The sequence below is a fragment of the Falco rusticolus genome, chromosome 2 (assembly GCF_015220075.1).
Source record: "Falco rusticolus isolate bFalRus1 chromosome 2, bFalRus1.pri, whole genome shotgun sequence".
In the NCBI taxonomy this organism is placed as follows: Eukaryota; Metazoa; Chordata; class Aves; order Falconiformes; family Falconidae; genus Falco; species Falco rusticolus.
Window position 1 is genome coordinate 54805749 of NC_051188.1, and position 20478 is coordinate 54826226.

Genomic DNA, 20478 nt, shown 5'->3' on the forward strand with positions numbered 1-20478 from the left:
CTTTAATGAGAAGGCATTGTTTTTCCATGTCCTTGTTTGCCTGAACCTTCTAAATTTTATATTATGCTCTGAATTATATATATGATTAAGTTAATAACAGTGGTGACCTTACTTCTTGTTTTAAAAACAGAAATGTGATTAAGTTCTGTTCTGTGGCAATGTCAGCTCCAGCCATATGATTGCTTCAAGAATATAGAAGTAATCCAAAGGATTAAAATGTGTAGTTTTCTAATCCTTTAGTTGCTCCTGGTGGGTCTGGATTTGTGCCTCTGGCTTTTCTATCCATCCAGAGCAGACCATATATTTATGGTCTCACATTTAGCTTTGAAGGATAACGAGAGGCCCTTCGGACCTGATGCCAATGTGTCAGCCAGCAGCAAAATAACATGAGACTGAATTTTTTATTTGCTGTCAAAATTCATAACATCACAAAGGAAAAAGAAATAGAGGGTTGCTCTGAGATTTTCCAGAGACAGAGAAGCAGTTGTATGCAAAGTAGGAAGCTGTTTAATTCTTAGGTCATAACCATAGTGTAGTCACAATTTTTCTTTTTTTTAAAAAAAAAAAAACAACAACCAAAACCAACCAAAGTAAAACAATGCCAAAATAAATTTCTATTTGTAGTAGATTATGCTGATGCTCAGAGTATAAGGAATCATGACTTTCAGCTAAATCAGATTAAATCAGACCCTGTGACAGAATGTACAAACTTTGAGGCTCCTCAGAATAAGTAAAAATGTTTAGAAGAGGCTAATTTTAAACGAAAAACATGTAATAACAACAACAAAGTCCAGGGTATTTATGGTGTCCTGAAATATTTCTGTATAGCTCTGGTTTCCAGAGACAAAAGCTGCTGTTTCTGTGCAATCAAGAAAAAATGATTTTTCAGTACCCACTACGGTTACATTTCCAGCCACATTAACTAACTTTTACTGTATTAAGGGACTAACCCTATAAACTATACATGGGTGTGTAACACTAATTAAAGTGCTTAATGACTAAATACATATTAGGTAGGCTGTATGGCACCTACTGCAATTGTTGTGAGATTAAACATAAAAAAATCAGTTGAAATGTATTATACATGCACATTTTATCAGCAAGTCTGAGTGAACATGTGGTCTTTACAAGAGAGGAATATGCGACTAATAAAATAATGCTTCTTCAGTGAAAGTGGAGAATATTTTCTAGATAATGGGTTGAAAAAGCAATATAATTTAATGCTGAACCCTAATATAAAAGTCACCTATTGGAAAGACATTTCTAATTATATGGTTTGTAAATGTGGAAGCACTTAAAGTATAAGGCCATCTAGGCTACATAAAATTATAATGTACTTATGAAGTTTCTTATTATGGAAAAGGAGCAGTGTAATTAGCGTCACCTCATATACAGCATACCTAATGTTTCCATTTTTCAGAAGTTATCACTGTTTTAGAATGAGTTTGAATGTCTTCTCACAATTATTTAGGTCTTCATTCAAGGAAGTATGTTGTCTCAAAAGACAGAAGATGTGTTCTCTTTTGCCTCCTTTTCAAAGAAATCCCTATTTTTCTAGCTCTACTGATTTATCTGCCCCTTACCACGTCATATGTCTGAATGTTTCTCCCCATTTGGATGGAGGAGTGAGCAAGCAGCTGCGTGGTGCTTAGTTTCTGGCTGGGGTTAAACCATGACAAAACAGTTAGTGGAAGTTTCAGCTCAAACATGGCACAGCATTAATGTTATGGCCAAAAAAGCTGGAGAAATACCAGAATATTACACAAGGAAATAGTGTCTAGCACTAATTCTAGGCATCAAGTGGGAAGACTGTGCTACCAAAAATGACCCAGAATCTTCCCTCCATTCGGCTCAGGAGGAAGCATTGGACACCAATGAGGAAAATATGGTCTGTGCCTGCACTCCCCAGTCAAACTGTCAGATAAAAACCATGTAAAAATCATGAGGAATTACATCTGTCTGAGAGAGAGGGATAAAATTTGTATAGTAGGGATGACAGACACCTGGGTCTGAAGGCTGCAGAGAAGATGGAAGAAGCATTAAATGGCAGAAGGCCTGGAAATCCGGAAATAGATTGCAGAGCTCCTGGCTCCTACTGAGCCACATTGTTTCATCGCGGGAGCATAGGAAGGAATCAAAGCTATTGTTTGCTTAAAAAGTCAACAACTTCTGGGTCCATTGAAATATTCTTATCAATTTGTTCAATAGATTCAGCAACTCATCAGTACATCAGCATAGAAGCACAAAACTTTGGTACCACTACCTGCCAAATCCATTTAGATGGAAACACCATATGCAATACAGCAGCTAATAAATGGGACCAATTCCCCAAATAAACTTGTCCTAGAAGTTTTAAGGCTACTCCTGTGTAGTTCAATCAAAGAAAAAGTAGACTTTACTGTTTGAAATCTAATGTAACCCTAAATATATATCAGTCTTGCAAAGATAGTTTTTCAGTTCATTGTACCATATCTTACATCTAAGTTTCCTTCTGACTAGAAACCTTTCCAAGTAGACTCACTCTTAGGAGGGAAAAAGGTTTCTGTTGAGAAGGTAGGTCAGACAAAAATCAATCATGCAGCATCCTAATCCAGTGAACTAATGTCTGCAGATGAAGATTTGTGTTGACTTTAAAGCTATTCAAATACAAACTTTGTTTTTTTAATCCTGATCTTTGAAACATCCAGGTCGGAAAGTTTATTGACTTCACAAATCCCTGTAGGGGACCCAAGGTCTTTCTACCAGCTCATGAACACAGATCCAGAAACAGAAAGACTGTTTTCTTCAAAAGTAACAGATCTTTTCTTTCATGTGTAGCTTCTCAGACACCAACGCTTTTATCCTTAACCTTAATCCTTAACTTTATCCTTAATCTATGATTTTATGCATTCCCTTAAGTCACTGATTGCCCAAATCTGATCTCTAGGACCGTTGCTGCTCCTTAACTCTCCTACTATTAACTTAGGGGAAAATAATTTATCCCTCTAACAAACTGAGGACATGTAAGTTGACTTCCTGACATGTAAATGGGCTTAGTTTGATGTCACAAAGGAAAAATAAAGGTCGTTCCTTCAGTGAAGTTTGACCATGTAGCTCAACTTACAAGCAAGCAATTCAGACATACCTCTGTATTATTACAGTAAAAAAATAGTACTGTGCGGAGTGTCCAAATAGTCAAAAAAACAGCTGGGATAACAGCCTGGATTTCGTACTGCTTGGCCTCAATGGTGCATGGAGTTCCTTTGAGTGTGGATGTAGGGAAACTGGATAAGCTTGAAAGTAAGTTAGTTATCTTGGAGGTATTTTTATCTTTTTTGTTAGTGGTGTTAAACCATAACAGAAGTTATTAGCTGCATTCAGGGGTGTCCGCAAAAACCATCAACATGACTTCATTACCTCTTAAATTGCAGACTTATATACAAAGTTGATTTTATATATATAATCATTTCAATAGGAAGTCAAACTTCAAACTGTTCTTACAGCAGGCTTCTGCCAGTTAGCTCACATAGAAATCTTTGCAGTTATTGCACTAGTGTCTGTCTCACGTCTCACATCTTAGAGGGTTTTTTTGATGTCATGTACTGTTTTCTTTAGAAAAACTAAAATGAGCTTGTTTCAAAGAGGGAGAAAGGTGAGATGAGATGGAAAGGAAAACAGTAATGGGTTTACAGCAGTTACATTAAATAAGTACGATTGTGTAAATACGCCTTAGCTCTCTGCAGTTGCAAGTGTGACATGCAAGTAGCTACAGTTCTAATTTGAAACATATCATGATGCACCCAGCCTGATCTGTTTGATACCTGTCTTTCCACACTGGGATTCAGGAGCTGCACTTCCTACTGGATACTTCGCCAAATGGATGCCATCCAGTAGATACTTAAAAAAAAAAACACCTCTCTTCTTGAAGCTGAATAATGCCCAAGGACTGGCTTTCAAACTTCTCAATGACAGCTCTTCACAGTAGTCTTATTTTGTTTAAAATGGGAGGAAGAAACAAAAAAAGACACTATTCTAAAAGAGGCAAAGCAGGCCTCCTCAGTACTATACATGCCTAAGTCCAGGTTGAGATTTCTGCCTCCAAAGGCCAGTTCCAAAGTGTTGCTTCTGTCAGGTTGTGCTTAATTGCCACATTGTAAATAAAAGTCAGTGAAGATTTTTTTCCTCTGGCCAGCCAGAGCCTCCTTCCAGACAAATGACTCCTGCCCTTTGTCAGTTCAAGCTGTCTGCCCTGAGAACAGGCATGAAGGCATGTAGTGACTTCAGTGCCACATTCCTCCCCAGCACAACACCTGACCTCTGAAGACCGCAGGACTGAGTATAGAGATAGCAAATGCTGCCTCTGTTTTGGGAGCTGCTTGCCAAAAAATTGCCTGCTTTTTTTTTCTTCTTCTTCTTTGGACAGAATGTGTGAATTATTCTGGCTTAAATTGGTTTTATCTGGTTTGTAGCAAGGCAATTTGTTGTTAATTTCCCCCTGTGTCCTCTGGTCCACCTTACACTTCCCTGTATTAAAAGTCAACAAACTTTTAATGTGTTTAAGAGATTGTTGTAGATTATAGGCGTGACAAAGAATTTTCATACAAAATGTAAAATGGTAAATCTCCTTAACTATTGAACTGGATGTTTAATAACCTCTAGTGGTACGTTGGGAAGAACAGAACAATCTCTATATTTTAAAACTATTGTTGCACTGAGCCCCTTAGTTTATATATTGTTAATATCATTTTCATGAAAGCTTTAAATGTTTTTCAGAATAAACTGTGGTGACTCATGAATGTTTCAGGAGGTGTTATGCATTTTTATGAACATATGATGTAAAATTCATCATTCTAAAATTCACAGATACCCACAAAATGCTACATGCCTCTCTTTGGTCATGGATATTCATGACAGTACTACTGCTGTAAGCATTTAAATGCCCATTCATAAATATTCTAGAATGTTGCCTTCTGATGCCATGTAACATTTTGCTTACGTTTTATGGGTACTTCATTTGGGCATTTTCCACTTGATAATGAAAGTAGAACCTTCAGGGACAATTATTGCTGTATATATAAATTATGGGTAAAGTTATCTCATTGCTTTGTTTTTATTCCTAGCATTTTCTTTCTTGGTTATTGCCATAAGTTCAATGAATTCTTTGAGGGGATCTTGGGAATTTCAGGTTTTGTATTTATAATCAAGGATACCTCATCAGTATAAAGTACCAGATGCAACAGAATATGAACTGACATTCTAGAGAGCAATAAAGATTTCAAAGAGTATGTGTTAATATCTAATTTAATAGTTCTCATGTGAAAGTGATGTGTTTCACCTAGTTACAGGATAGTCTATATAGCATCAGTGGCAGGATCAAGTCTCCCTTTTAGAGATACTCAAGTGTTAGTAAATGACCTTTTGCAGTGAAGAAGTAAGTTCAGCATTTAAAGGTTGCACCTGCATCCCCTGAAGTTGTTGATGATGTTTTTATTGATTTCAGTATTGCAGAATAAAGTCTTATAGACCTTTATCACTGCATGTAATCAGCTTTGAGTAGATGACAGATCCTTTAACTCTATATTGATGTTCATTTGTACAATAAATTTTTTGTAAATTGGCATTAAATAATGCCCTAAGTTCTTTGCCAGGTTAGGTTTCTATTGTGATAATGGCATTTGATGTTTACATATCAGCCTAGCTTTTTTTCCATTTGCCTGCACCTGATCTAACCTGTCCAGCTGAGCCCATGATAGATGTGTTTGTGTTTCTTCCCCATCTTCCTGTCCCTTATTTAGCACAGGACAGTGCTGTCTGCATTATCTCTGTGCTTCACAGTGAGGAGCAGCTAAGGATGGAGCCTCAATGGTCTGCTTCCCCTGGCTTTCCTTCTTTCCTTGCAACAGCCTGACCCATAAGGGAGAATAAGTCATAGACTCTGGACAGGAGGCAGAGAAGAAGATCACAGTGAATTATATTCTGTTATCAAGTCCTGCAGTAGTCTGAGAAATAGAGGGATTAAAGAGGGGAGAGAGACCCACATCTTTACTCACAACCTTTGAGGCTGCACTGGCTTCTAAAAAATTTAGTAGCATCAAAAAGATTTCATAATGTCATGATATTTACAGATATAGGACATTCTAGAAAGGTATCGATATCCATTAACAGCTAAATCACTTCACCCATAAGTTATATTACCCAAGACCTAAGTAGAGGATGTAAATCATCTATTCTAAAAATGTGTAATTATAGCACACATTTAATTATTGACTTGTATTTCTTAGCTTTAAATGCAATGTATATATATTCAAAATTAGTTATAAAAGGAGAGCAATTTTCAACAGACCTCATCACACTGCAGCTTTTGTTGTTCCTAATGGGATATGAAATTTGTTTCCCAGTTGAAAAGTCAAAGCTATAACAGAATTTTTAAATTAGTTATTTAGGCTCACTAAAAAGTAATACCTATGCACTGGTAGCCTGATGCATATGATTTGTTCACTCTTGAATATAAATACAAATGTAATGTCAAAAACGGGGGTGGGGGGGTGGGGGGGTGTGTGGAAATCTGCTCTAAGTATTCTCCTTACAGCAATTTCTGCTCAATCAGGAAGGTAGATTGAGTTATTTTTTGTTCTGTAAGGTTAGTTATTATTAGAAGAAAGTCTCTGGAAACCTGAAAAAAAAAAAAGTTGGAAAATTAAAAAGCATAGAAACCACAAAGGTTAATGTCACTTGAATTTCCTTGAGAGAAATCACAACTCACAACTTTCACTAATTGATACCATAGTGAAGTATTTTTAAAAATATTTTTAAAAAAAACAAACAAAAAAAAAACCACAAAAAAACCCCCTTTGCAAGAATCCTACAAAAAGATGAAGAGTTCACCAATTTTTTTTTTTTTTCCAGAATGATTTCGTGAACAACGAGAGACAGAAATAGGGTGGGGAGAGAGCGGGGGAGGGTAGAAAAAGAAAAGGCTGCCATTGATGTATGTCATGAATGTAAGTATCTGTACTTAAAGAACCACCAAAGAACCTTTCTGTCCAAAAAGGTAGTCAGCTTACATGAATTCTAATATCCTTATTTCCATGAGCTTTACCAGGACTGAGAAGTTCAAAGATGTGGGATGAAGTTAGATAATTAAAGTCCACATAGGGTGTAGATGCACACACATCTTCACAGTAAATGGTAGATCACTAGAATTTCTATGTCTCAGTCCTCAGAGCTCTTTGAAAATCAATGCCCACAAGCAGGAGAACAAGGCTATAATGGGGAACTGCCTGTATGTTTTGGGTGGTGTTAGTCAATGATGGATGAAATCAGTATGCCACCCTGAGCAATGCTGTCCATAAAGGCTGATACAAAATCAGACTTATATCCCTGTCCAGAATCTCTTAAGAGCTCTGTGCAGCTGAGTTGTTTTTTTCTCGGGTATCAGATGCACCATGGTATAGCATTCAGATCTTAAGTTCTGCTAAAAAGGAAAGGTGAGCAGAATATATGGTAATTAAATGAAATTTCCTTTTGGTCTTTTTGGTCTTAAAGCTCATACATATCTTTTGGGTTTTGGGAACTGGACAATGCTTTTAGCTTTGTATCTTGTGCTATAGTTAAATATTAGTTTTGCTTACGTTACAGATGGAAAACAAAATATATGGGAATTTATCAGGCTGGGAATGATTATAGAACATCAGCTCCAACATAATAAACTTTTGTTTATCTAATAATTGCCTCTAGATGGCTGGGATTATATTTTGTTGAAGGCAATTATTACATCACGTCATGCTGCAGTATTATCCCCAATCCTGATGCACTGACTTATGATGACAACTAGTCATCACTTTGGAATTAAGCTAGGTCCCAGGTTGAATTGCAGTATGACACTAGATTGCCTATGTTAGAGTGAGAAAGGCAGCTCTCAGTTGACAAGGTAGTGTGAGAGTTAACAAGACCCAGTTTTTAGTCTGAGAGCAGTACCTACCATTCAATAAGAGAGTAGTAATGCATTTTGTCCTTTCACTAGAGACAATTATTATATATCAAGCATCCTGAACTTACAAATTATGTTTAAAAATGAAAACTAGCTTAAGTGTTATCCATTGACTGCAAACTCACCATTTAAGCCTGTATAGGGTATGTAATGGTTTGAAATAGCAATCTTTTCTCCCTCTTTTCAGTAGCTCAGTGTGCCTTAGACCTCGTCCTTTCCAACTGCCTCATAACCAGAACCTTCCTGAGATCCTCCAGCTAATAAATGAAAGCTGTATAAAGCCATGTTTGCAACATAAGACATACCCAGGACATATTCTGTCATATCAATGAATCACCACTTAAAATTAAGAAAAAATATTTCCAGTATTAACACTGCTCATGACAGCCTATTTTGGCAGCAAAAAAATTCACAAGATATATATTTTAAAACACTGTGCAGCTCTGTCTTATATATATTCTCCTCTCCCACCCTAGTACTTGAGTGCCTTCCAGAAGCACATTAAGCAACATGACTAATGTCTGTCTCATCTTCATTCTTTTTCTTTGAGCTGAAATATTACATTATTTTTCAAAAGCTACCTGCAACTTGATGAAAAGTCATCTTTGCAATGAACATAAAATCTTTAAATTACTGTGAAGACCATGGAAATATCCAACCTTTGCAGAAGCAAGCACAGTTTCTCCTGACGTAAGTGGGCAAGTACCCAGTTACGCCAGAACAGTTTCTGTACATATGTATCACAAAGCAGACTACTTTCTTGATGTATGGAAGATTTGTGGACTAAAAAAGCAAGTAATCCTTCACAGAAGCATTCATTTTGCTGGACAGCAGTTCACTGAGAATTTTTCTAATTAGTACAACAAAGGAGATCTCTTTCTCTCTGGAACTAAAAAGGTATCCAATTTTGTAGTTGGTGCTGCTTTATTATCCTGGTCCTGCATAGGCTTACTGATGCAAATAACTCTCTTTAACTAATTGTCTTTTGTATCAAAGCATACAGAAGACTAACGGTCTAACTTTTTAATGACATAACAACTTACTCTAGGCAATAGCTCTCAAAGACTGGAGACCTATGAAAAGACTAAAAATTAAACAAATCTGCTATTTAGAGGACTTTAGCTTTCCTACAGAATGTGTGTGTATGGTGTCATGTCTGGACTAGCGTGAAATTTAAGCTTGTGGTGTTACTGTTGTTTGTACCACTGTATAAATAAAGATTGTGACCAGCATGGACCACATTGTGCCAATGCTGTACAAGCACAGAATAAAAGTCCAGCCCTGCCTGAAAAGTTTGGTTGGCTTCCAGCAAACTGACTGTGAGATTGTTAAATAATACTCCCCTCCAAAAAAAAAAAAAAAAAAAAAAAAATTAGTAGGCTAACAACCTCAGAGAAGAGGAGCTGTCACGAAACTTGGTTATGCTTTGCTGTGACTGACTTATGCAATGGTCTGATCTTTTTAAGATAAATAGTGTCATTTCCAGTGTAGCTACAGACTGGGAGGAGCCAGCATGTGAATTGCTTACAGCAGTCCCCCCAGCATACAGAGCCTTATGGAGGAGGAGGCAAGGGGCCTGGATACATTGCTTTCTTGATTGTCTTTCCCAGTTGTTCAGTTGCACTAGTCTGAAAGCCTGGCTTCAACCTTAAAACATATTTTAATTTCAGCCCCAAGTTCTCTGCCATCTTTTAGCCTTCCAGAGTCTGTGACTAGAGAGCCAGATGTATTCAGCAGCCCAGCTAGTGTGCATTATTTCTTAGAAGAAATGCTGAGTGTATAAAATAGCAATTAGGATGATTCAGACATCAAGGATACCACCAGGTCAGGGCTAGCAGTGAAAAACAGCTTCGTTTTGCTTTTGTCTCAAACAGCTTTGTCAGAATTAGTGGATAATTTGGAAAAACAACAAAGACTGTATGTTGTGGACCTCAGGTTATTCTGGCAACAAAGAATCACAAGAATTTCTTTTTCTGGATTTTGTGATTTTGTTGGTTTGGGGTGTTTTTTTGCTTTTCCCTACATAAAGTATTTGACAAAAGCATACTCTTTTCTAGTTGCATTTTTTTCCATATGAAGAGTTGCAGTTTTAATGACAGTTTAGACATTGGTATATTTATTAGAATATATTTTCCGTTTAATAAATTCTTTGATGCAGTATGTTATCAATGTTCTGTGTACACATTCTCATGGTAACCCCTTTGCAGTTACCTGGGAGATCAAAGACAGCAGCTCTGCACAATTTCTGCCAAAAAGAAGAGACTCTTTTCTTACTGAGTCATTGTAGACTGGTCCACGGTGTTCGGTGGATTCTGCCTTCAGCTGATCACAGTTGCAAGTCTGGAAATTAAGTGTAGATTTTTTTTTTTACATAGTCTTAATTGCCATCCTGTCTTTAGCATTGCAGTGGTTCTTCATTTTTATCAGTCACTGTAGCCACAGCAGAAACCTTTGTTAAAAAGAGTATTCACATTACAGCTTAGCCAAGACTGTAAGAAATCAGCACATCCCTGCGGTTAGCACACGTAGATGTGTCTATGGACAATGACCACAAAATTAGAATCTGGTATCCCATGGTTGGCTGCATGATGACTCCTGCATCAGTGCAAATCACTTAATCACAGCAAATACATGTGTTTTGGTGAAGGTATGGCCATCTCTGCCTTGCTGCCTGCAATGCCCCACTTACAGGCCACAGCTGTCAGTGAACTCTTTTCCATAGGAAGTTTAAGAAAGTTGACAAGTGACCCCTGTAGGAAGATGGGGTCCTCTAAAAACCAAACCTTCTGAAAACCAGCCTGCTCTTTTCAGATGTGTTTAAAGAACTACTGTACATGCTCAGTGAATTTCTTGGGAAAACCTAACTGCCATATGGCAGTTAAAGGATCTTAACAGAACAGATGACTGCATATTTCCACTGTATGCCATGGGCTTAGCTTCCAGTAAGAATAAATTCCATAAGCCCAGATTTAGAAATAGGGTATGGTTTGGGCCTAAGTAGTTAAAAGGCACAGAAGCAGTAAAGTCTGCAATCCTTTTAAAAAACCACAAGGTCTTCTGTTCTAAAACCAAAAGCTAGCACAAACTGGAATTAGTAGGATGGCTGTGACATGTCTGGTGGAGGATTCTAGTACTTCAGTAGAGTAGGCAATGATTGAAAATACTAATATTTTCTTAGTATTACCAGGACATATAATACTTTTAAGAGGGATTCTGCTCATTTCCAATCAGGTGTCTTTCACATTCTCTTCAAGAGTATTTGCAGATAAGTTTTCAGATTTATTTCCATGGTGGTATTCTGCATTGTAAAAAAACAGAAAAATTGAATTGATCATTATCTAGCTATTCTAAAATCATTACGTTTTCATTTAAATCATCGTATGAATGACTTGACTTTTAGTTTAAAAGATTTAGTATACTGGCTGTGGAGGGTATTGCAAGGGACAGGGATTGCTATGTTCAAATAGTACATGAAGAAGTGGAATTACCCTCACTGAAATGCTTTTAAATGGGTTTTTCATGTTCAGTGTTGTAGGTTCTACATCTTTCTACCTTCTTGGGGAATTCATGTTATACTCTATTTTTCCTTATCTCTAAATAAAGCTATTTCCTATCCAAATAGATGTATCTCACTAGTAAAGCACTGTAGTAACAACATATTAAAACAAACTTTAATAATGGTAACATAGGAATGCAATCAGAAAACCTTTTGTACCTTACTAGTATATCCATTAACACCTGCTTGTTCTCCCTGCAGAATTTTTCCGAGAACTTCTGGAGAACACGGAAAGATCCTTAAATGATATGTTTGTCCGGACATATGGCATGCTGTACATGCAGAACTCGGAGGTGTTCCAGGACCTCTTCACAGAGCTGAAGCGTTATTACACAGGAGGCAACGTGAACTTGGAGGAAATGCTGAATGATTTCTGGGCTCGGCTGCTGGAGCGGATGTTCCAGCTCATAAACCCCCAGTACCATTTCACTGAGGACTACTTGGAGTGTGTAAGCAAGTACACAGACCAGCTGAAGCCGTTTGGAGATGTACCCAGGAAGCTGAAGGTTCAAGTGACTAGAGCGTTCATTGCTGCACGGACCTTTGTTCAGGGGCTGACAGTAGGCAGAGAGGTTGCAAACAGAGTATCCAAGGTAATCTAAACTCAGGGGGGAGGTTAAGCTTGAATCTGTTTCAAACTTCCCAGGCAACTGAAATCTGATTGTGCACTTTTTTCTTTTTTTTTAATACTGAGGGAGAGGTTGTTTGCTTAGCTGTTTTATAGGTCTGCTGATATACCCATCCTAAGTTTATAAATAGGGGCAACAGTTGTTTTTAATTCCTTCTGGAGTTATTAAGGCAACACTGACTGGAAAGCATTTCTCTGTGCTTAGGACACAATGAAATACCAATATACATCAATGTTATAGGATGGTAGTGATTGTCATTAGTAATTCAAAACCAGCTACTTCTATAAAAGATGATGATAATGTTTGGAAGTTAAATGTTTTAAGCAAATTTATGCTGTTGTTCATTAGGGCAGTGCAGCCCTCACAGCATTCATTCATCACACAACTGAGTGATGAATTTTGTTAGAAATGTCTAGTCATGTTTTTGATGAGAAAATAGACAAATAGTGACACCTCTGGAGCCTGAGCTTTCCCAAAGGACAGTTTGACTCACATTTATTTTAGTTTTAATTATTTATCTATGCAAATATTTATGACGATTATAATCCTTGAGAGCTTCTCATAATTAAAGCTATGGAAAAAAACATGCACAAAAATAAGCCATCTGGGTACCAGAAATGTGCCTGAATGACTTTCTCTTATACAAACTCTTATTCAAACTCAGGTATATTTTTCTGAATTGCTGTTCCAACTAGATACTTGTTCTGTGATCTGGCTGTTTCATAGTCCTCATAGTGTATTTGGACCTTAACTATATTCTGAATTCTGAAATGCTCTAGTGAGATCCACTATGAAATGCGCAGATATCACTTCTGAACAATAACTGCATGAATGATTTTGATGCTTGCTTCATGCAATACTTTCCTGCATTTACAAGCCTAAGCCATCTAAGCCATTCCTCATCTTCAAGAGGACTGGCTTACTTGCTTCATTTAAATCACAGCCAGAAGGTGAGGTAGAGGTGGAGCCAATATATTGTACAGTAGACTGTATTTCAAGTACTCAACAAGATAAGGCTTCTGAACCTTTCTTATCCTGTATGATATGATATTTTGCAATTACAAACTCAGAAACAATGAAGCCAGAAAGGCAGTCATCAGCTGAGAGCCTGATTTTATGCCTAGGAAATTGCATGGGAGGAAAGGGTAATTTTGCATTTAAAAGTCAGTGAATTAAACACATGATCCTGGTTGCTCAGCTAGAACCAAGGTCTCTTCCTCCCAAGTGCCTTCAAGGGCTATATGGTTACCTTCCCTTTTTTTCTGCTACTGCCAGTTCTTGCAGTCCTTTCTGAACAGTGACAGGGCATCAACGTGAAATCCCGGCCTGCCTGGTCTTGCTGGGGGCAGGCACAGCTGTTGAGCCTCCAAGTATGCAGAACACATACATCTGCAGCCCCAGATTTCCTCTGAAGAGCAGTGATGTCCCTATGAGTCAGGTTTTAAGTCAAAGTGCTGAGCTGTCATGTCACTGTTGTCAGTAGGCATTAGGTCTTCTGCTCCCTTGCTGTAGGGAGTAAGCTAAATAATTCCTGTAATAGAAGTGCAATTTGTGGCTCCCAAACAGATAAAGGTACGAGTTGTCTCCTGAGATGTCGCTTTCCCTGTGTGTGTACCTGGCTGTACAGAATGTACAGATGTCTCCTTTTTCACATACCAGGAAACATTTCCATCTTCCCTGCTCAATTTTGCGCACATAAGCTCTTTCAAGAACAGGGTTTATCACAAGTTCGCTAAATGATCCCATGATCCTATAATGAGAACTGTTAGCTCTGTAATCAGAAAGTGAGCCTTTTTGTAGTGTTACTTGAGGATGATAACAATTACTCAGTAATGCTTCTGGGTTTTTTTTCTTTTAACATGAAAGCAACACTTCAAAATCCTTAAAAGTTCTTGGTGGTTAGTGCAAGATACAGTACAGATTCTTTGCTTTATATATACATAAATAGTGATACTCTGTTAGACAGCATCTAGAACACCGTGTTCAGTTTGGGGCCCTTCCCATACAAGAAATATATTGATGAACTGAAGCAAGTTCAGTGGAGGCCACCAAGCATAATCAGGGCTGGATTACTTGCCCTGTGAGGAAAATCTCTGGGACTGGGCTTTGTTCAGCCTGGAGAAGAGGTGACTTCAAGGGCACCTAGCAGCAGCTCCTGGTGCCTGCAGGGGGGTCATCAAGGAGATGCAGCAAAACTCTTCACAGTGAGATATGATAGGCATGAGTTGAAACAAGGCCTAGTTCAGACTGGATATAAGGAGAAGCTTCAACATGAGGATGATCAAGCAGTGGATTAGTTGCCCAGAGAGCCTGTGCAGGTTCCATCCATGGAGGTCCTGATTGTACAAAGCCCTTTGGAGTTGACCAAGTCATGCTGGTCTGGGTACACAGCTGACCTTACTTTAAGAAGCAGCTTGGGCTGAAGATCTCCTGAGTGCCCTTCCAACTCGAATTATCATAGAATCCAATTTGGATTGGAAGGGACCTTTAAAGTTATCTAGACCCAACCCCCTACTGCAATGGTCAGGGAGATCTTCAACTAGATTAGGTTGCTCAGAGCCTTGTCCAACCTGTCTTTGAATGTTTCCAGGGATGGGGCATTTGCCACCTCTCTGGGCCACCTGTTCCAATATTCTACCACCCTCTTGTAAAACATTTTTTCCTTATATCTAGTCTAAATCTTACCTCTTTTATTTAAAACCATCACCCCTTGTCTTATTGCTGCAGGCCCTGCTAAAAAGTTTGTCCCCATCTTTCTTATAAGCTCTCTGTAAGTACTGAAAGGCTTTAATAAGGTCTCCCTGGAACCTTGTCTTCTCCATGCTGAATAACCTCAACTCATGTTTCATGTGTGGCCTGGTGAAGCAGTTGCAGAGCTCCAAGTGGCATCAAAAGCCAAAATTAATAAATATCTTGTGGAAAGGTTGTGATAACTCTGAGATCCAAGCTTTTGTGATCATGTCATAACTGTGGATATTTACTTTAGTCCATGTACTGTAGGAAATGACAAATCCTTTTGTTTAAACATTGTTTTAATAGACTGGAACTGTCCTTATAGTAAGCACATAACTTTGCAACCAAAAAAGAGGCAGGTAAATACTTTTTGGTCACTGTTTTGGAAGTCAACCAGGTTCTGAATGGATTTCATTTTCTTTGTATTCTAATATTGAGTGATTCTGTGATAAGAATGTCACAACTAAGTAAGTCAGGAAAAGTGGGAAAAAGAGAAAACTGAAAGAAAAACTGTTGCAGTTCTTCTACAGAAACCTTTGTTCATTGTCTGCACTGACTGGGAGCAGGGGGGGATCTCCTAGCTGCAACATCACAAGCTAAAGAGATTTTTTGCTTTCTATTTGTGGAGCTATTATCTCACTGAATGGCCACTGTCAAAGGCCACTCACACAGAAAAACACTGAGCCTACACCTTAAACACTGTGAGACAGAGAAAGTTGGCAACAACATCTGCTTTGGGCCCTTACTTTACTTTCTCAGCTTCTTCTGGTCCATTTCTGTAAATGAGTTGGTGGGTCACACACTCAGAAGGATTAGTTCCCAATCTAATGTCAGGAACACATCCTTTCTGAAGATTTCTCTTCTGAGAGGATGTAATGTTGGTACTACACTGAAAATGATGCAGTCAGTATATTCCGTGCAACAGAGCTGTACTCTCCTCTTTTTCCAATGAAGTGTGCACCCAAACACACTCAAAATAGGCAACATATATTGCAAACATTTTCCTTTTACAATAGTATTTTGCAATTTTCTTATATCAATGAGATTATAATTTAGATAAATCACATTTAGATACATGAGGAGAGAGGCTGGTTAGGATGTCTTTTTTGTGTAATTTTTTTCTAACATTTCAATTGTTAAGTAAACATGATTGTGTTCAATCTATCTGAAGTTGTGCGATTATAGTTGAACAGTATTTTCATGATCTCAAAGTCCAATTGCACTTTTTAATTTTAAGAGATAATAAATTCTTTTTTTTTCCCTCATGCTGATGCATTAAAAATTTCTCAGTCTGTGTTGCTAAGGGCCTGTTAAATCTCCACTCATTGCAGTATATTTCCACTGGCTTGAGTAGACTTCAGGTCACCAAATTCTATATATGCTGCATATGCATCTGAGCAAAAAGTAATTACAGTATTACTTAAAGTCAGAAAAATGAAGCCTATTTATTCATTAATATGGAAGAATCATAGAATATCTCAAGTTGGAAGGGACCCATAAGGATCACTGAGTCCAACTCCCTGCCCATCACAGGTCTACCTAAAACTAAACCGTATGACTAAAAGTATCTTCCAATTGCTCCTGGAACTCTGACAGGCTCGGTGCCATGATCACTTCCCTGGGGAGCCTGTTACAGGGACTGACCACCGTCTCAGTGCAGAACCTTTTCCTAACAACCAATCTGAACTTCTGATGCAGCTTCAATATGTAATATTCAATATACAACAGAAGAACTGTCAATTTGGGCACACCAAAGGTCAGTTTAGTTGATTTTTACCTCAGTGCTCAGTCATTTAAAGGTCAGTACAGAAGCAGAGCTGCTCACCTAGTATACTTTCTTAAAGTATAGCTAGTAGAAGATTATGGGATTTCTGAGCTACAGGCTCAGAAATAATTGGTAAAGTTTTCTACCTCCTGTTTTTTCTACTAATTTGTCAGATCCTAATAACCTGTACAATAGGCTTTGGTACCATTTGGTGGGGGAAAAAATGTGCTATCCTTTTCTTTTCCCACATAAAAATGCAGCATATTCAGATGTCAATGTTCGCAAATGTATTCTGTTTTTCTCGACTTTTTCCTGGAGAAAAATGACAAAAATTCCCCAAACCTTCCTGACCAGCTCTGATTTAGTGTTTAATGTTAAACTGAAGAAACTACTGAAAATATTTCTGAAGTTGCTGCCAGCTGTGATTTCCAATAATGTCATAGAAAAGACGTATGCATATTTTTCATGTTCATCTTTTACTATGTCAGAGCTCTGGATACTTTACAAGAAAGTAATGGTAAGTTATTCTCTCTGACTCCAAACAAAACATTCTCAGTGATAACAGTATTCTTTGAACTGTCACTAAGTGCTGGAAAATGTAAGCAGAAAAACAAATGGGGAGGATAAAGCAATTAAAATTTAAAAAAGGGAGGGCCTTCATGACTTTCCAGGAGCTTACGATTTCTGAAATACTGAATTAAAATTATAAAGCTTGTTGTACTGAAGAATTTTTGTCATTAAATAAGCAAGCGTTTTGGACCAAATACAGGATGTAGCAAATAGAACTAGTACCCAAGATAAAAGACTGAAGCTAAGGGTATTTCAAAAGATAGTCTAAGTCACTAACTGGATGCAAATTTGCCAGAAATACTGTACTGGTTGGTACAGGCAGTATTGTTTCCCTAACAGTGTGTTATTCCATCAGGATAGAATTCCACTCAAAGAGAATTTTTCCTGGAAACGTTTTATCTTCATATACTATTCATTGAAAGTTACAGAAAACAGGAGGGGAAAAAAAAAAAAAAAGGCACTTTTTTTTTATGTTTCATGAGCGTAACTTCTTGAGCCTGACTTGTGCTGATTTTCTGTTTTAACCTGGGTAAATTCTCACTGAGAACATGTGAGTTAGTAGAAAAAAACAACTAATGAAGTATGACTGGTCAGGCCTGTCCAAAAGCACAGTCGTTAGCCAGCTGTCAGTACCCCACCACTGTTCAGAGCTCTAATTTAATCCCAGGCAGACAGTTACATCTTCATTGGCTCTTGCACTGAATCTGGCTCAGTAGGGACAGCAAGTGACAATGACAGCAGAGTGCTTTTATCTACATAGATCTGGGAGTTTAGTTATTCTTCACTAGTTAACTAGTTAGCTAGCTAAAAACAGCAAACGTTTTGTGGTTTGGGTTTTTGTTGTTTGTTTTTTTCCTGAATTTGACCACTTTCCTTCCGTTATGTACTGGGATAATAACAAGAATAATTCCTTTGCTTTTTGTCACTTGCAAATTCATGCTACAGGCAACAAAAGTAGTTTTTATACCAGGAGTAAAGTGAAGCTTGGCCCAGAGGCATCATTAGGAGCAGTTAGTGATTTTGTTAGTGGCATAGACATCAGAGATTTGTGATCCAGCCACTAAGAACTTATTTCATTAATGCATTTAAATATTAATTATCATTTATTGCAAAATAAAATAGGCTGTTACAATACTGTTCTCATTGTGTGGCATAGGCTATATGTCTCCCTCTTTTTAAACCAATTAAAATCATTCTTCCCCTGAATATTATTAAATTATGTTAATATCAGGCTTCTTATTAGGAACCCGGTGATATATTGGCAAAGTGAAACAAATTCGGTAATACAATTATAAGGTTAAACCCAAGATTAGTAGTGAAAAGCAGTCTATAGTAATTGCCTGTGATTACTTCCACTCACAGAATGCCAGGCCACTGCTTTCCTGATACGCTGAATCAATATTCTTGCAAACTCTGCTTTTCATGGTTTATAAATAAACATTCAACAGTTTGTGAGAGACATAAATAAAGGTCAATATTGAATGTCACACTGATTCAGAATGTAATTATTGAAGGGAGGGTGGGAGAAATATGACATGCTGATAAGTCAGGTAATTAAAAGCCAAAACGAATAGTACTTTAATGCTGGAAAATTTGATTTGCAGTGTGTGACAGATAAAGAGCTACGTGTACTGTATATTTTAACTTCATTGGCTGAAGACATTTTGCTTGTTAAAGTCACAGAGGGAAAAGTGATCTAAAAAGGACTGTGGTTTTCACTAAACTTTAATCCTTAGTTCAAATTCTTAGTTTAGGAACAACCCAGCTGAGCAAGCATAGCTTTTATGATTGCTTCCATGTCTATTGTTTTAAGGGTTTTTTTCAGTCATTCATTCTTTGATTTTTAATTGGATTTATACATCTTTTGAAGAACTAGATCATACCAGGCCATGAATGGGCCTCATTCTTTTTTCCACTTCCTTTCACTTGGTGTGCCTCAGGCAGGGAGTCCAGAGATTAACCAGCCAGGGGAGTTTCTGGGCTCAGAGATGTCTGTGGCATAGAAGCAAGAGGGAATGGTATCTACGCTGGAGTGCTTTGTGTGAGGTATCCTTTGAATTGAGGTTCTCCAGCTATGCAGGAAAACTTTCCTCCTTTTTCATAAAAAAAAAGGGACATAAACCAATCTAATTAATTTGCACACATTTCATGGGAAAATAAACCAGATGCCTTCCAGATATCACAGACTTACTGCAGGTGCACTCATCTGTTTTCCACTTTGTGTGCACTGGAACATCAGATGTCCCAGAAGAGCAGCTCAAGAGAAAAGGCCTAAACTGAAACAGTGTCTCCAACAAAAGGAGACCAGAGGTAGGAGGTCTGCAAAAGCTGTGGTCCGTGTCCTATCTATTAGCACTGTCAGATGTTATCCAGTCTGGTCTATCCATTTCTTAGGTCCTTAAATTTCATTTAGCTAGCTCTATATTGACCTTAATAACCCAAGTTTAATTGAGTTGTACTTCAAGACATTGTCTTGCTCAGTATCCCTTAAGTAGGTCTACCATCCTGATTTATTCTGACTGTGTACCACTTCACATCTCAAAATCTGCAGTACTCCTTTCTTCCTGAATTATTTTTATCATTTGTAAGCAAAGATCTTCTGATTACAGTACTTTTGCTCACTTTGTGCTTTCTTTTAAATGCCTATGGCACATAAAATACCCTTTAGTTCAGCTTTACATGAAACTTCTACCTATATATTAAGAACCAAAATGAAAGTATTTTAGTTTAACAATGTCGTTAGACACTGTCATGACACATCAAAAAAAATATTATTCAGATCAAGATTTTCTTTAGGATTACTGAAAAGCTCATTTTACACACAATCCTTCAAAGTTTTCATAACTTTTTTATTTCCCACCTATAAAAGATGTTGATACAGCACTTGCAGAAGCTATGTAAAGACAAAATGTGAAACTTTTCCAGAGGAGTTCCTAGAGCAAAGGATGCATCCTAATGCATGTCATGATACACAGCGAAGTCATGATAAAAATAATGGTGAAGCAAAGCTCACCTAGGAGCTTGCTGACCCTGCTAGATTTAGACCTTCTTTGTAATTAATCTTACAGCAGGTTTTACATTTTTGCTGTTTTAGCACAGGAGAGTAAAAGAAAATTCAGAGGAATCAAATGGAAATAGGAAGATTAAAAAGTCTGAAGGTTAAGCAATGCAAGGAGATCTATATCACCTTGCAATACGCTGACTTTTTAGAATGACTCTTTTTACAGATTGTCTTCATCCTTTCGAAGGCAGCCTA

The 20478-nt window shown here is 37.6% G+C and overlaps 1 protein-coding gene across 1 annotated transcript in view; it reads left to right on the forward strand.

Annotated features, from left to right (window-relative positions):
* Positions 1 to 20478, forward strand: part of GPC6 (glypican 6) — a 774486-nt gene that overhangs the window by 406459 nt on the left and 347549 nt on the right. The window contains exon 3 of the mRNA XM_037377910.1: positions 11727 to 12118. Within this exon, the coding sequence (XP_037233807.1) occupies positions 11727 to 12118 (392 nt within the window). The remainder of the gene's footprint in view (positions 1 to 11726; positions 12119 to 20478) is intronic.